We start from the raw sequence: 17,726 nt of genomic DNA on the forward strand, positions 1-17,726 counted from the left end.
CAGGATTGTAGCCTAAAATCACAGGCATTTACAATGAGAATATTTTGGTTGTGTAGTAAACAGCATATAGAAATGTTGTAAAAATGTTAACTAAAATATGATGTAATGAAGGAAATACAAAGTTCCAGTACACTTTTCAACATTCTTCTCAAATGGGAGGACAGTTCTGGTTAGGATGACAGAGGGTTTTTTTTTCTTTAAATGCATCTTGCTGTGTGTAATACTGATAAAGCCATGTAACATCTAATTTGAATAAAATGGTAAATAGTCAGGATAGGTAGGTTAGTTATGAAATATGAAACCGTATTTAGGATCTAAGTGTCTAAAACAAGAATCACATGAATGTTACAGAAAACTGAGAAGCATTTAAGACCCTACTGCATAGGAAAATAAACCAGAGCCTTTTGTGGGACTGAAAAAGCTAAAAAGACTGGATAAGCTAAAGATCGCATTAGCATGGCAATGGCATTTTTGAAATGTGGGCCAGAACATGACCTGCTGTTAATTATCTTGAAAAACCTCATTTTCCACAAATATCTTGTGGACTTAAGCTACTGTCAGACAAGCAACCATTTGGGAAAATATTGCATTGGAATCAGTGGATGTTGCCTTCAAATGTTGTTGTTGTTGCTGTTCAGTCGCAGTCGAGTCCGACTCTTTGTGACCCCATGGACCAAGACATGCCAGGCCCTCCTGTCTTCCACCATCCTCCTAAGTCTGCTCAAATTCACGTTAGTTATATCAGTAATGCTTCCCAGCCATCTCAACTTTTGCCATCCCCTTCTTCTTTTGTCTTTTGCAGCATCAGGATCTTCTCCAGCGAGTGCTCGCTTCTCATTTTGTGGCCAAAGTATTTGAACTTTCAAATATATGTTGGGCTATTAAGTCCTGCATTCTACTGAAAAAAAAATCATGGCAACAATTGTTTGCCAACACAAGGAAACATATACCACAGAAGAGAGTTCTTGATTGATAGCTGGTTATAAGTACGAAGTAACTTTTTAAAAAGTTTACATCACTTGTCCTTTAATAAAAATATTTATTGTGCTTTAGTGCTGAAACCTGACAACACATTTGAAGTGTCAATTGACCAAACTGTTATTGGCAAGGGAAACCTCCTGGAAGACATGGTTCCGCCTGTTAATCCCCCCAGAGAAATAGAAGATCCCAATGATAAGAAGCCTGAAGACTGGGATGAAAGAGCTAAAATTCCTGATTTAAATGCTGTCAAGCCAGATGATTGGTAACTACAATGATATTCTTTCTCTTCAGTTAAGTATCAATCAGGCTTTGCATTTTTACTTTATGAATCTGAACTTCTAAAGATTTTTTCAAGCTGAAGAAGTTTTCAGATGAAATGTTTCATGTTGTTTCCCCAATTTGGGAGTCATTTGTCTGTCAGAAAGTGGGAAATTATAATGCCCAGTTATTTTATTTATTTATTTATTCGAGATTTATATCCCGCCCTTCCCACAAGTGGCTCAGGGCGGCTTCCAAAATTGATCAAACATGAAAATTAAACAATTTTAAGTATAAAAACAATTAAATATTTAAGCAATTAAAACCTTAAAAACCAATAACATTTCAATTACATATAAACAGATGGCTGGCCAAGTTACATCAAGTTTTCATCCTAGCTAGGTGTAAGCTAGCCGGAAGAGGGTCGTCTTACAGGCCCTGTGGAACTGAACCAGGTCCCGCAGGGCCCTCACCTCCTCCGGCAGCTGATTCCACCATGTGGGGGCCATAACGGAGAAAGCCCTTTCTCTAGTGGATTTCAAGCGGGCTTCTTTTGGCCCGGGGATAGTGAGGAGATTTTGTGTTCCTGACCTCAGTGCTCTCTGGGGAACATGTGGGGAGAGACGGTCCTTCAGGTAGGCAGGTCCCAGGCCATATAGGGCTATCTTACAGCTGTCTTGATTTTGGGAAGGGCTTCACTTTGCTTTGTCTTCCTTCATCTACCCTGCTGTTGTGTTGTCTGTCTTCTGGTAATATTGATCTCTAATTTAAGGAATGAAGACGAGCCTCCCAACATAGAAGATCCTGATGCTGTTAAACCTGAAGATTGGCTTGATGATGAACCAGAATACATTCCAGATCCCAATGCCAAAAAGCCAGAGGACTGGTAGGAATATCTTTTGTTGATTCATTGTCTTGAACAGACTGTGGAAATTTCTTTCAAGTTCCAGATAATTAAAATGCAATGAAATAACTTATCTGTTTATATTGCTAAAACGTCTAAGTGAATTTGAAGCCAAGTTGGTAGAAAGGGTAGAGTATGTTTTAAAATTAATACAGAATCTTATTAAAACACATATGAAAGTTAAACCATTGTTTTTAGACAGTGTATTCTAGAACATTTTGCCAGGTTGTGTTTCCAAATTTAATTGTGTAGTTGCTCCCTTCAAGGCATGGATCTTATAAACTTATGATAGAGGAAGTGTAGAAACATAAAGTATAAGGGTGTCTTCATGGTCTCCTTCAACTTGCACCATTTCGTGTGAGATGCCACCTTATGTGACATTAGTATGATTGAAGTGCTTAGAATTCAGGAAACTGACTTGGTGATTAGTACCTAAAATACCGTAAGGTACAATGAGCATGCACACACACACAATATCCAAAATAAGTTCTTGCTGCTTATGACATCATATATGTGGAACTTGGCTTATGGTGAACACCTAGAGAAGTGGCTAGTTTGATGTTCAGTTTGTTAGCTTGCTACACTTTTCATCTTAGCTACATTTTATCTTTAAATTTAGAAGATGAATTTTTTTCTTTATTAGTGAAAGCTTAGCTTAGTGATACAATAGTTTGTGATGTGGATACATGAAAAGCAGACTGATAAAAGTGTAAACATACTAAATCACAGGATAGAGTTTAAGTATTCGCTTAATTATTTGTAGGGATGATGAAATGGATGGTGAATGGGAAGCCCCGCAGATTCCTAATCCAAAATGTGACAAGAGTGTATCTGGCTGTGGAGAATGGGTACGCCCACTGATAAGCAATCCAAACTATAAAGGAAAGTGGAAACCACCAATGATAGACAATCCTAATTATCAGGTAATAGCATCAGGTTATCTATCCTGTACAGATCCTTCACTGGAATCTAGAACTGGCTTCATTAATAGTCTTAATTAGAAACTTGTCACATCAGACTTTTAAAAAACGTGCATGGTAGGAGTGGCAGGAAGTCAAAGTGATTTGATTTGTTAGAAGGATTCTGTATTTATAAATACAGAAAAAGGATGTGTGTATAGCTTGGATATGTGTATAGAGTTTTAGACTAGGATTTGAGTCTCAAATTTGAGTTTCAAATTCCCTCTCTGCCGTGGAAGCTTGTCGCAGGATGCAGCCCACGCACCAGTGATAAGAGTAAGATTTCACCAAAAAGAAAACACACACACACACTCAAGGATACACAGGGAGGCGCCTGGATCAATTTTTAAAGTTCATCGGAGTTGCTAGCAGCTTGTCATAATTCATGAATCTCTTTAACTCTCTCTCCCCCCTGTGCAACTACCGATGGCCGTTTTTATTCATTTCATGACCTCATAACATTCCACTTGCTCCAGCCAATTAATTACCGTGTGTATTCTGCCCAGAGACAGCAGGCACATGCGTAAACAAACAACAAGACCATAAATCAAGTTAGTCTGCAAAACATCCCATCCACATTTTTATCTCACTTTGCTCCCAAGTTACTCCAACACATCTTCTCTGTACTTAAACTGAATCCCCACATCTCCTCTCTTTTTATTTATTTTTTCAACTATTAGGGCTAAAGGAAAACATTAACTACATAATCTAAATACATTGATTTATGAAAAAATACATTGAATATAAAACAAGCTATTAATAATATGAATATCATAATCACCACTATTACAAAATTTCCCAACTACTTCAATTTGGAAACCAGGATCATATTTTAACCATGGCTTCCTCTATAACCTTTGATTCACTTATATAAAAACAACAAGATTGATTTAAAAAAGATATAAAACCTCATTCTATAAAAATAGAAAATCTAAACCAAGACAATTCTAAAAAACAGTATTCATAACAAAATTCATTTCAATTAGCAAAGCAGCAATACCTATTTTTAAAGCATTAGTAAATAATTCTATATCTTTAGAAATGGTTAAGTATCAAATCATTACTATCAAAAATCATAATAAGAATAAAACTTATAATATCCAATAATACTATCTGTAACTTATTCAGTGCTTGCTTATACATATATATGTGTGAATGAGGATTATATGATACCATAATATCAATGTTTAACAGTATACATGTCATAAGGACCAAGAGCAATTAGAGTACATTTGCTTCTCTAATAAGAAAACAAAACCTTATAAGCACTATATTTACAAATAAAATACACCATCTTTCAAACCATAACTATAATTTTCAGTTGTTTCCACATTTGTCTTTCATTTCAGAATTACATTTCCCACCCCAACTGTCACTCTTAACATTGAGATTACAAAAACAATCCAAATTCTCTACGCCATGGTTTGACACATCGAGCAGGGATCCATAGAGGTCCTTTCTCTAATGCTACTGCAGCATAGGCAGGCGCATTGTCCATTTTCAAACATCCTGGCCTTCCCATAACTACAAAGGCTCAAATACAATGTTGAATAACATGACGTGATGTTTCTTCTTTCATGGGCGTGGCTCAAATAAAACCCAAAAATGTGTTTATTATGAGATGTAACTTGTTGAGAGGAGCTAATGTTGGCACATGAATCACATCCATTTGCCAAATCTGGTTGGCCTGAGTTCCTCGAGGATTCACTGCATCATAAGAAAAGCTAATGGAAGTCTTATAACAAGAAGGACACGCAGACACAATGTCCCTTGCTTGTGACATCTGGATGGAGAACATTCTATGCAAAGTCTTTGCAGACTGATGGAATGCAGCATGTGACTGAATAGGATTGTCAAATAAGGAAAAAACATTATTCCGAAGAGCTGCATCTGCACGTGCATTTCCTTCCACCAACATCCCTGGTAGGCCAGAGTGGGAACGAATGTGTGTAACAAAACAGAAAGCTCTTCTTCCCTGTAATAAAAACTGCAACTGACAAAACATTTAATACAACTCTTTGTCAATAGATGAAACACATAAGACAAAGGTAGATACATTATTAGTCTGAACACATATTAAGTATCTACTACAAGAGTAAAATCATTATTCTTGAACAACTGAAATGCTAAAATTATAGCAGCCAACTCTGACCGCTGGGCTAATGACTGTGAATTTATAAATTTCACTTCCCACACCCCGGAGATCCATCTGTAAAAAGAGTTAACACATCTTACAAAGGGTGTGGAGAAAAGCAAGTTGTTAGTTTGTAAGACATTTGGAAAAACAACAACAAACATTTATCTTGGGGGGGTGTTACAAAGGATTGTTCCCAACCGATGTATCTCATCCTGTGAAAAGGGAAAATAAACATTAATATCTTTTTCTGTTAACTGGATTGTATTACTTCTGGATTTAAAAAACAAGTCAAAGATTGCTATAATCTATGGGTACAAGTTCTTTGAAGGAGTATGTGGTAGATGAATCCATTTCACGATAGCAATTTCTTCAAAGGTAGACTTCATCTCTTGGGTCACTTCAATCTTTTCTGCAGGAAATGAATGTCCAGCAAGTGCTAAAAACATACTTTATAATTGGACCAATGTCAATGCTTTTGGAAGCTGTAATTGTGGAAAAACTGGAATTGATGAAGTTGTGGAAAGCTTGTGCCCTAAATACATATAAGGACTTTAACGTTGAATCTTTTCTGGGGCAATTATCAAACCATGTGCTTGTAACACTTTTTCTAAAAAAAAAAAAATCCACATGATGTCTTGCAATTCCACTTCCAGCCAGCAGAATGTCATCCATATTTCCAGTGTATAGGCAGGACATGTAATGGCGCTGCTGGAATTAATGATCCTTGAGCAGCTTGAACTGCAGCTGCCAGAAGTCGAGCTGCATGCGATTGAGATCCCACATTTTGGCACACCTTCAACATGGCTTGTATGTCAGTTTCCGGATTGTTATAGATAGGTGTGAGAGCATTTTTACAGTCTTCATTTGCATTTTCAAACGCCAATTGCTTTCCAGCCCCAGCACTGTCAATCTGCCTTTCCACCGCCCTCATAAGTCTATTAACAAATTCAGTATAGGGTTCTGTGGCGCCTTGGCGTGTGTTAGCAAAACTAGCCAAGGAATTTTCACCAGCCTCCGGGATTTTTTTACAGGCTTTTGTGACAAGTGAGGCCAATTGAGAGAGTGCTCCATCCGTCAGCGCCACCTGCTGTACGGCTGTGATATAAGGTACTGATTTTTGCAGCTCATTCAGAGTTTGGAATGTTAGTAAATCATATCTCGCTGAGGCTCCTCTCCCACCTGGGGCTCCTCGAATAATTGGAAAAACAACTTGAGTTTGGCCTACATCCCCATCCTCCAGCACTGCAGTTTGGAGGGCCGTAGCTAGTTGTGCTGGCCTCTGCATCATTGGAGCAAGAACAATGCTGTTGAATAGTTCATTATTTGATTCTGAGCCATCTGGTGATTTAGGGGGTAGATGATAAGTTTGATCGTACCCGGGGGCTGTGACAAATGACCCTGGGAGCAATGGTGGCAAAATTTGAGGTAAGAAGCCAGAAGTCATTGCTTCAGCCTCTGTCTGCTGATTAAATAGAATGTTGGTGGGCTTAACCCCTTCTAAACAAGCTTTCACTTTGCCCCAGGTGCACAGAATTTTGGCAGAGATCTTTGGATGATCATGAAAAACATTTCCTATTTTTTGCCAGTCTTGTATTGTTAAAGTTCCACTCTCAGGAACACACAGACAAACATCTGTAATGGCTTTCACCAAATCAAAAACATCAGATTTCTTAACAACAAGTCCTTCTTTGGAAAGAAGACAGTGTAAATCTTTTCTGAGGCCAGCTTGGACAGCTGATAAGGGAGAACCCATTTTCTGCTCTTAGGGTCTGTGTGCTGACTTGACAAATTACACTCACCGTTGGGATCCTTAACCGAATGAATAAGACCTCTTTGGAGCCCTTCCTCGGGCGGAGTGAAGTGTATGGTTGAAGCAATAAATCAGCTTTTTTTCAGAGCCTCACACGGGGCACCAAATGTCGCAGGATCTAGCCCATGCACCAGTGATAAGAGTAAGATTACACCAAAAAGAAAACACACACACACTCAAGGATACACAGGGAGGCGCCTGGATCAATTTTTAAAGTTCATCGGAGTTGCTAGCAGCTTGTCATAATTCATGAATCTCTTTAACTCTCTCTCCCCCCTGTGCAACTACCGATGGCCGTTTTTATTCATTTCATGACCTCATAACCAATTAATTACCGTGTGTATTCTGCCCAGAGACAGCAGGCACATGCGTAAACAAACAAGTTTCTTTGAGACCATAAATCAAGTTAGTCTGCAAAACATCCCGTCCACATTTTTATCTCACTTTGCTCCCAAGTTACTCCAACACATCTTCTCTGTACTTAAACTGAATCCCCATAGAAACTCACTGGTTGAGGGCCAGTCACACACTGTCAGCCTAAGGTTTGTATGGGTTCATGACCCCTGCTTTCTGCTCTCCACCACATTTCACAGGGAGGAATGGTTTAAACAGCTCTGAACCATTTAAACCACTGCTTTCTGCTCCACACAAAAAGCTGCAGAGAGCAAAAAGCAGTTGTTTGAGTGGGTGGGAGCCATATACACCAAACAGCTAAGCAGTGGAGTGCCACTCAGCTGTTTGGTTTAAATGACTCAAAACTGAACCCAAGGAACATTTAAAGGGTCTTTCTTGGGCAGTGAGCCTCAGGGGCTGTCCAAGAAAGCTCCTTTAAATAGCTGAGCTGTAGGAGAAAGCTCAGCTGTTTACAGCCTGAAACAGCTCAGTGGTGAGAGCATCTGCCCCTGAGGCTCAGCTTTTTCTGAGAAGCCAAGATAAGCCACTCAGCTGTTTTGGCAGCTTTTGTGGGGAGGAGAAAGTAGAGGTTTCTTTTTAAAACCCTTTCTTAAAAGTTTGTGGAGGGTTGTGGCTGGGCAACAGTTCACAAACTTCAGTTCATGAACCACCCAAAATTCATCACAAACAAAGGTTCATGTCTGGTTCATACCCACCCGTAGTTGTAGCCTGCTTTGGGTCTCCATTGGGGTATAAATATCTAAAATGTGTATTAGTGGTTACTTGCTTGTAAACAAGATAATAAACAGAAGCCTGAAGTATGCCATCTTGTACCTCTTAATATATATTTGGATGATAAGCTTTTTCAGAAGGTTAGTAACTTTGATAATTACAAAGTGATCAGTTAGAATCACAGCCACTTAGACAAACAAGTTTGCTATTACTTCTCCTCATTGAACCACGCTGAAGACAGCAGTTCACAGCATAACATTTTGATAACCTGTTTCTCCTTGTCCAAATAGGCAGTTCCAGAGAGGCTACTCATGGCTGCTCTATTGTTTTTATGGCAGTTGGATATGTGAGGAAGTTAGGAGGTAAACAGAAGGACTGTAGGCGTCCTAGATGCTTCTCTGTTTCTGACCTAAGCCTAACAGGCTGCTCTATTCCAAAGGAGCCATTGTTGTAGCACAGCCATCCCTAAATCCTTGAAAGAATATCTTACATGAACAAAATAACAATTGCATCAGGTATTGTCTTAAAGAGGGGACTTCAGATATAAGTGAATAAGAATTATCTGCAGATGGGTTTACATATAAACACTGATCCAATAGGTGTTGGGCGGCCCTTTTTTAAAAACAAAAATACCACTGATACATTGTTTCTACATGGAAAAAACAAATCTAGTTCCCTTTCTTCAAACTAGTGACTGTTATTTTAGCATTTTAGAAAGGGTTATGGATATACATTTCTGACTTGCTTGATCAGAGAAGGGAAACTGGGTGAGACCTAATTAATATTTGGCTTCCCATCTAGCTACATATTTGAAGGGCTAAAAATGTTGCCATTTATTGAGACAATATCTAAAATAATTGATTTTTTCCCTGAAATAATTCATTTAACATGAATTTAAATTTAAATTCCACATTCATAGAAAATGTCAGCTTTTATAGGACATGTATTGTTCTTTTACAGGGAATATGGAGCCCACAGAAAATCCCTAATCCTGATTATTTTGAGGATCCTCATCCTTTTCAGATGACTCCTGTCAGTGCTATTGGCTTGGAACTTTGGTCTATGACATCTGATATTTACTTTGATAATTTCATCATCTGTTCAGACCAAGAAGTAGCTGATCGATGGGCAGCAGATGGCTGGGGATTGAAAAAAATGGTTGCAAGTGCTAATGAAGTAAGAATTTACTATATTGTGCCCATAATGCATGTTTCTGCAAGCAGTTTTCTGGGTTTTAAAATTATTAACATTTCCCAAGCTCTAGTTCAGGGGTGTCAGACATATACCTCTGCACAACTTCCTTCTGCTTCCCTTTCCAGGGTTTTTGTTGCAGACATATTGTAGCTTGCTTTCCTCCCAACTCCCTTAGGGCTCTTTGCTTCCTGCCTCTTGCTTCCCCCCCTTCAACACACATAGCTCCATGAATGCTTTGTCTGAAGAGATACAAAAACAACTCCCCCCCCCCGCCCCCCACACAACTTTTGCTTCCTGCTCTGGGGCTGATTCTCCTCTTTAGAGGAGAAGAGGGTACACAAAATATTTCATAACTGTTGTTGGTCTTTGCATTGATCCATTACTGTCTTTACTCTTTGGGATCTCTGGAGTTTATATATGACATTGGACTTGTACAAGTCACAGACAGAGCTTTGTACTGGGGTGTCAAACTCATTTGTTATGAGGGCCGGATCTGACATAAATGAGACCTTGTTTGGGCTGGGCCATGTTGGGTTGGGCCAAGCCATGTCGGGCCAGGCCATGTGAGTACCTATTTAAAATTAGGTAGCAGAGATAAAAAAAACCTTAAAACATGCTTAAAACGTCAGCACTCATTGGTCTTAAAGATTCTTTCTTTGTATTTCTCCCATGGGATCCAGGGAACTGGGCAAAGGAAGCTCTGACCTCCCCAGGGGACATGGGGGAGCCTCAGCCAATAGAAGGAAGAGAGGCTTGGCTCAGTAGTTCTGCTGTGCAATTGAGAGAGCCTGGCAAAGCAAGCTATTCCTCCCCCCCTTCCTCCCCAAGGGAGGAACCTCAGCCAATGGAGAAAATAGAGGTTTTGCTCTGTAGTTCCTGTGCAATTGAGCAAGCCTTGCAAAGCAAGCTGTGTGTAAAAGGAAGCAAGAGATAGGGAGAAGGAAGCAGATGACAGCCAGTAGCTTAGGGGCCTGATAGGACCCCCGAACTGTGTGTTTGACACCCCTGTTCTAGATGCTGCAAAAGAGTTGTCCCTTTTTACCTGCACACTCAGCCTTTAGCTGATTCACTTTAGTAGGTATATGGGAGACATCATATAGATGAAACCAGTGAGTTGGATCCAAAGATGCCTTTCCACAGAAGGCATCTTCTGCTCACATGGAATTCTTTACTTGTTCTATAACTTCTTATGAAACATCAGACTACCACTATTATAAGAACTTGGGGAACAGCACATTTATCTTTACTCACAGTTCCTTTGGTCCAGTCCTAAATTTCATATAATGCATAAAAACTCCATTTTGAACTTAAATGTTTCTAGCAAATCTTTGTGAGCTCTAAGTGTTTGTATGTTTTTTCCTTCCTTCCTTTTTAGCCCGGTATGTTTAGTCAGCTTATAACTGCTGCAGAAGAGCGCCCATGGCTTTGGATAATTTATATCTTGACTTTAGCACTACCTGTAGGGTTGGGCGTATTATTTTGTTGGCCATCCAAGGTATGTAAGTGATATCCTTATTTTTTTCTTTGTAGGATAAGAAATGTGCTTTATTTCAGATTTCTTCAGTCTAAAAATCCATTGGATTGGGTGGGTCTATGAAGGAAGGCCAACCTTATTTTACAGTTTTGTAAATACTTATCAGCTTTTTCATAGCTGTCCTTTTGTTTTAGAAAGTAGATGAAGATTTGGACTACAAAAAAACAGATGTTGCCAAGCCAAGTACGAAAGGTGAATTAGAACAAGAGATATGTGGACAGGATGAAGAACTAGAAGGACCAAATGACAATGCTGGTGATGGTGGTAAGAAGATCCAGTACATTTTAGCTATATCCATTAAAAGGAATTACTTTTCTGGATAGGTTGAAAATAATCATTATAAACACTTGTAGTACAATATAGACTGAAAAACCAAGATTAAGGAGTCTAGATTCTCCATACAGTTGCTGAGCTCCACCTTCTACTATGCAGCTATCATTGTCATTGTTTAGGTACTTGTAATAGTCTGGTACATTAATAATGAAAATAGTTTGAGGGGAAAGCCTCACAGTTTCTTGTGATTGTCACTTTACTACACACAATCAGACCTTGGAACTTTCTCCAGAGTATATATGGTTGGATGTCAGCAGGCAAGATGGTGCACTGATTGCTTTGGCTTCTTCCAGTTGTACTATTATTGAGATCTGTAGAACTTGCCACTGGCTTCTGTTTGAGTTATGATTAGGTTTGAAAATTATGCTCAAAACAAATCTGAGGACTTTGATCACAGTTCTGTCACAACAGGATCTCTCTCCATGCAATTCTGAATTCTTAAATAAACCATTTCTAACCTTAGACTACCATATGACAGGATGCTTGAAGTTCTTAAGCTTCCAAATTAAAAAAGTAACTTCTGCTTTCATCTTTTGCAGCTGTGATTAAGAAAACTATACATGTATATGGGAGGGAGTCATGTATACAGTTGAGATTTTTTTTGAAGTTTCCACAGCTGTTTCTTAAAATTCTTGTTCTTCTTTGGGGGGGGGCGTGCTTTAAAATCTCAGCTTCTGTTCTCTTTAACTTTTTCTAACCATGAACAGTTGGCGAGCAGATTAAGTTCTACATGTAGGAAAAAAGATTTCTTCTGTAATGGAATTATTAATGGGTACATGGGACCACTATCTTGTAGACTTCTAGATTTTTTGTAAGATATTTGCTTAGTGTAGAACTTCTGTTATCTCTGATCAAGGGGAACCGTGGAAAAAAGTTATGCTAAGCAATATTCAGAATCTTGAATTAATGAGCACGTATCAATTCACCCAAATACTCTGATGGAATCTTTAAAGGTGCTTAGTTAAGGTCTTGATGAGTTGTCGTGAATGACATTAATTTTTTAAATACTTGTTTTTGAGGCTTGCTTGGAGGAGGGTTCAATGTTAAAAAGAATATTTAGCCATGCCTCCTCAATTCCTTTACTTCTCAAGACAAGTGTGCTCTTTTCAGCCAGCTTTAATGGTACATTTGTGTCTGGTATCTTATGTAGCTTCAAATTCATTCATTCAGGTAATTATTTTCACACATACAGAGCTCTCATGGGACTCTTCTGTCAGTTTCTGCAAATTAGAAGACATGTTTCTCCATGTGCTCTTGGAAAAACTCACCTTTTTATAGTAATTAGAGTGAGATGATTTTGCAATGTTGAGAGGAGCATTTTTGCTTCTTTAAAAAAATCTTATTACCAGTTTGCTATTCTCACCTCTGAAACCCTGATTCCTCAGATTTTTGGACTGCACTTTCTTTTAATTATTTAGGAAATGTAGGATCATTCTCTTTATCTTAACATCATTTGTCAAATCAGTGTTAAACTGATCACTACAGTAAAACAGTAATGAAACCTGTTGAACTGGGAAGAGCATCCCTGCACAATCACATTAGTTGTGCAGAGTGGTAGGGAACAATATTCCCTTTTCCAGTATTTTGTCAGTCTGAATCTTAAATTGCATCATTACAGTAAAACAGTTACACTAAATCATTACAGTTTAATATAAAAAGTCTAAATGTCTGCTTAAGTTGAATCTAACATCTTTAATTTTGATAAAAGAAAATACACACACACACACACTCAGTTTTCATTCTTCTGAAGTGGAAGAAAGTGAAAACATGAGTTTGATCCTTTCCATCTGTTTTGGCCACTTCCCTGATTTTCAAGACTTATTTCTGATGGCATGGAAGGCAAGCCTACTACATTTGTTCTGATTATCATGTACTCCACAGAAAGAAGCCATGAAGAGAAGAAAACTAAGCTTATAGTGGAACAAGAAAAAGCTATTCCTTCAACAGGTAGTGAGAAGGGGTGTGTGACTGGGATCAGAGCTTAGTACTGCTTTTTCATATTGTGACATTTTTCAGTTTTCTGTTTGTCTACCACATATATGTTGAAAATAGTGCTCTTGCTTCTTCTTGATATCTGCCTGACTTCCTGAGTAAATTATTTAAGTAGTCCTAGTTAATTCAGGATGCAGTTTTTGCTTACTTGCATATGCTGCCTTTCATCTTTGTTGCAAAAAGAGAAGCCTTCAAAGGTATACCAGATCAGCCAAAAAGAAGAGAAGCTATTAATTGATGGCAGATAATGCAGAGGTGAAGAGCTGTCCAGTTCTAATGCGTGCACTTGTGAATTCGTACATCTTGACCACATGCATACTTTCACTAAGAAGGAACTACCAATAAATAAACCCTGCTGGGAAGGAGGGGCTTCAGCTTTTTTGCCAGTCCTTTGTAATCCACAGACAAAATTATAGCCACGTACAGTGCATTGGAAACCTGCTGCAGAACAAAAACTAATCTGAGCCGATGGCTCCTCCTTTTCCATGGCTAGGAATTATGGTGCCCTCTTGGAGAACAATTTCTTTTATCAATCTGCACTGCCTGCTGACCTGAGATTTGGTTTGTTTTCTAAGCTTTAAACAGAACTAGTGATAAACAGCTTAAAATGAGTTTGGAATTCTTCATGTTTTGGGACTATTCTATTCCTTTTAATACTACAGGTCATTAGGAACACCATTTAACTGTTTGCCTCTTATAAAAGCATGTGGGAGGAGAGGCTAAAACAAGTGAACAGAAAACTACAACAACTTCAGTCACAAGATGTATTCTGTAATACCTCTATGAATTTTAGAACAATTAATTATGAAAGTTTGATTTTACTGAAGCTGGATTTTGAATGTATTTTCTGTTAATATTAGCTAATTGTATTGTTGCCCAAGAAATGGTAAAGAACAGACCCTTAAAAACCCCAAAACATCCTTCTTAAGTGCAGTTTAGTATTTTGCTATAGGCCATAGGGTTATTTACCAGATGTGCTTTATTTAATAAGATTGTGGGTTGTATCTTGCTAATTCTGTTCAGCTAAGAGCACAATGGTTTAACAAAAGAAGTTTTGCTAGCAAAAGCCTTTTGAACTGGAAAGAGAATCCCTGCGCAATTGCAAAATTAGCTGTGCAGAGTGGTAGGGAACAACATTCCCTTTTCCAGTATTTTGTCAGTCTGAATCTTAAATTGCATAATTTATGCCTTTTACTCACATGGACTGGCCAACCTGAGCACCTCATACAGTTCTTTTCTCACCAGTGCTTCTTAGGATTATGGGAGTGAGCTGGAAAAGGATGACAGTAGAATTTGTACCCCTTTTAAATTCCATAGTGCACTAAGAAAGCTGGCTTGTTCTCAGACCTTGCTAAATTCAAACTGTATTAACATGCATGCAATTTAAGATTATTTTTAAATTTTATTGCTTATTTCCCTTTAACATTTAACAATCTTATAAAATAAATACCAGATACTGCAAAATATTCTTTGAAACTGGCTAGTTCTGCAGATGTACATAAGTTGCTAGATATCAGATTTGCTGGTTTACATCTTGGTAGCAATCTCTGTGCTGCACTGTGGTATTAGAGAAAGCTAGCAGTAGGCTTGGTAATTGTTCTCTTGCTTATATCTTAGTGTAACCTTATGCACAATCAAGTTTATTAATGATTGACTTTCATCTTAGAAGATGAAGGTGGTGAAGATGAAGACTCTGAAGAGGAAAATGAAACTGCTCAAGGAAGTCGTGAAGAAGAGAGCAGTAAATCAAATAAATCTGGCTCAGAAGATGAGGTGAGGTTTTGTCTACAAAATGACCTGTTAAGAATGCATAGTACAGAACAGTAAAAAGTGCATGGCTGTAGGATACATCTACAATGAGCAGTGGGGTAGGCAAGTGTACTTACCTGGGCAGCTGGGGGGTGGGAAGGAGCCTTCCTGGAGGGCAGGGCACTGCCATTGGTGAGATGACATCACACAGAAGTGATACTATCACACAGCATATGTCACTCGGTGACACTCTAGCATTTTATTTATTACTTTAAATTTCTATCCCGCCCTCTCCACAAGCGGACTCAGGGCAGCTAATAACATTCATTTTTACAGATTAAAACCAATAAAAATTACAATTTAAAATTATTTAAAACATGACATCATCATGCTGATGATGTGGGAGTTTTTTGGAGCTGAGACTTCCCCAGCCAGCTGGCAGATAGGAGCCCCCAAAATTGGGGGAACCCCCACCCCAATAAGCGGTCTGGCAACCCTAATGAGCACAGTGATTTGTGGAACTATCAAAAGCACGGTTTATAGAATAATCTTAATGCACATGTTCACCAAATTCTGAAAGTTCTTTTAGAAAATGATATGTCTTAAAGTCAAAGAGAACCCATAAGAATGTAATAAATGCAGTTCAAACTCTTCTGAGGAAAGCTGCAAAATCCATTCACTTTTTCTTTTATGAATAAGATGAACCTTTTTTTGAATAAGGTAAAACAACTTTCTCCTTCTTCACAAAGAATAAATCTTGTGCCAAGTGAAAAATAACTTTTTCCAGACGGGTTGCCAGCTCTACTACCATTTTGAATAACTCTTCATCAGGAATATTTCAATCTAAAGATAAGGAATACTGCCAACTGATTATGCAACAGATACAATATATAACCATCCAATTAGTAGAAAAGACACTAACCTTTCATATCAAAATACAGTTAATCAGGTTTCCAAGATTCCAATTAAACTGTCATAAATTCTTCATACTAGAAGGGTAAAAATATATCCCTATTTAATTGAAAAACAAGCTAATGATGATATACAAGAGACAACTGCATGCCTTTTATATATTTCATCATGTAGAAAAGCCCTTATGGTCATAGTGGATCATTCTATAACAGAATATTAAAGTTTAAATAGTATTTTTCATTTAAACCATTGAGAACTAAAGATAGTAAGGTATAAATCCAATATACATCACACTGTAGATGTCTAGTAGCATTCAATTGACTGTAAGAATGTTTGATCTCTTTCTCTATAACTGCAAATTTAAAGTCATATGGTTTGTGGCTCATAATTCAAAAATGTAAAACTAAAGGGGTTACCAATTCTCCCTGTTAAGAATGCAAAAATCATTTGTACCAAAAAGCAATTATAATACTGAACTGCTGAATGGATGTTTGCACTTGTGCCATTTGAGGAGGAGGTGTAACAAATCTTATAAACAGTGGTGAAAAGAACATGACAGGAAGAAACTGACTAGGGTGGAATAAGAAAATAAGGCAGCAAGGGAGGTGAGGAAGGGAGAAGAAAATTGGTGGCAAAGAAGCTACAACAGGAGGTGGAGAAAGGCAGAAAAGGATACAAGCACCGGATCTCCTCTCACTCACAAGTTCCAAAAAGGACCGCTGTTTCTATCATAGTATATTTCTATCATAGTATATTCCTTTCATTAAATCTTTGTTCTCACAGATGAAAGAAGCAGATGAAAGCACAGGGTCTGGTGATGGCCCAGCAAAATCAGTACGCAAAAGAAGAGTACGGAAAGACTAAGTTATTTCCAGCTAGTATTGATTCCCAGTTACAGAACATAGGCATGCTATTCTGGTTTGCCCAACAGCATGCCGGTTGCTGAGTTGTAAATTCAAATAAAGACCAACCTCCAATATTTAGCCTTCTGTGTCCAGTTTCCAGTCCGGTACCTCCTACTCTTGTCATTTTTTTTAATTTAAAGGGAAACGTATGCCTAAGTTGTCTGTTGCTTTATTTAATATAATTAAAGAAAAATGGTGATATGACTGATTTACTATAAGTCTTTGAAGTTATGCATTTCTGACTTCCAAATATTACCCTTAAAAAGGTGATCTAATATTCTGTACAACTTTAGCACAAATAAACTGTTTACACCTCAGATTAAAAGGAATAAACAGTTGCAACTTCCACTACAGCCCCACCCACCCCAAGCTGAGGATAAGCAACTTCCTGTGCTAAATGCAATAACTGTGTTTCGGCCATTTGATTACATCAACTTTTTTATTGTAATGTCTGCATATTTGTTACATGTTGGTTTTTGACATTTGTTCCAGTTGCTGTTTTTGTTTTACAGAGAACCAGGTTGTCCTTGATTATAACTGATAGAATAGCATGGTTTACATTTAATTGCAAAAATGTTGACTATATCAGAGTATAATGGTGTACAGGAGACTTTTTTCACATTTTTATAGTTTTTATGTTTTAAGCCAAAATGGCATAGCCTGTTTACAAAATATTTGCTGTGTATATTGCCTCCTGAATAAAATATTTAATATAATATATTCTGCTTCAATTAAATTTTGACTCTTTAAATAGTTTAATTAGAAAACAGGAAACTCCATTGGTTTTAAAGCCAAGTTAATGCAGGAGTTCACACACTGTGGGGTGGGACTCAATTGTGAAAGTTCTACATGAGGATTGAGAACCAGTGGAGCAGGGGTGAGCTAGAGGGCTTGATAATAACTTTTGGGTTTGCCTTTGTGTCATGTGTAAAA

General features: G+C 37.9%; 1 protein-coding gene across 5 annotated transcripts in view; it reads left to right on the forward strand.

Annotated features, from left to right (window-relative positions):
* Positions 1 to 17,511, forward strand: part of CLGN (calmegin) — a 52,268-nt gene extending 34,757 nt beyond the window's left edge. For 2 of the 5 annotated variants that reach the window (XM_060246728.1, XM_060246729.1), the window contains exons 8-16: positions 1,054 to 1,243; positions 2,012 to 2,125; positions 2,907 to 3,066; positions 9,135 to 9,350; positions 10,744 to 10,863; positions 11,037 to 11,166; positions 13,117 to 13,182; positions 14,894 to 15,000; positions 16,672 to 17,511. In XM_060246728.1, the coding sequence (XP_060102711.1) occupies positions 1,054 to 1,243; positions 2,012 to 2,125; positions 2,907 to 3,066; positions 9,135 to 9,350; positions 10,744 to 10,863; positions 11,037 to 11,166; positions 13,117 to 13,182; positions 14,894 to 15,000; positions 16,672 to 16,752 (1,184 nt within the window). In that variant the 3' untranslated portion in view covers positions 16,753 to 17,511. The remainder of the gene's footprint in view (positions 1 to 1,053; positions 1,244 to 2,011; positions 2,126 to 2,906; positions 3,067 to 9,134; positions 9,351 to 10,743; positions 10,864 to 11,036; positions 11,167 to 13,116; positions 13,183 to 14,893; positions 15,001 to 16,671) is intronic. The other 3 variants (XM_060246730.1, XM_060246731.1, XM_060246732.1) reach the window with 2 other exon arrangements.
* The last annotated feature ends 215 nt before the right edge of the window (positions 17,512 to 17,726 follow it).

The sequence above is a fragment of the Heteronotia binoei genome, chromosome 9 (assembly GCF_032191835.1).
Source record: "Heteronotia binoei isolate CCM8104 ecotype False Entrance Well chromosome 9, APGP_CSIRO_Hbin_v1, whole genome shotgun sequence".
In the NCBI taxonomy this organism is placed as follows: domain Eukaryota; kingdom Metazoa; phylum Chordata; class Lepidosauria; order Squamata; family Gekkonidae; genus Heteronotia; species Heteronotia binoei.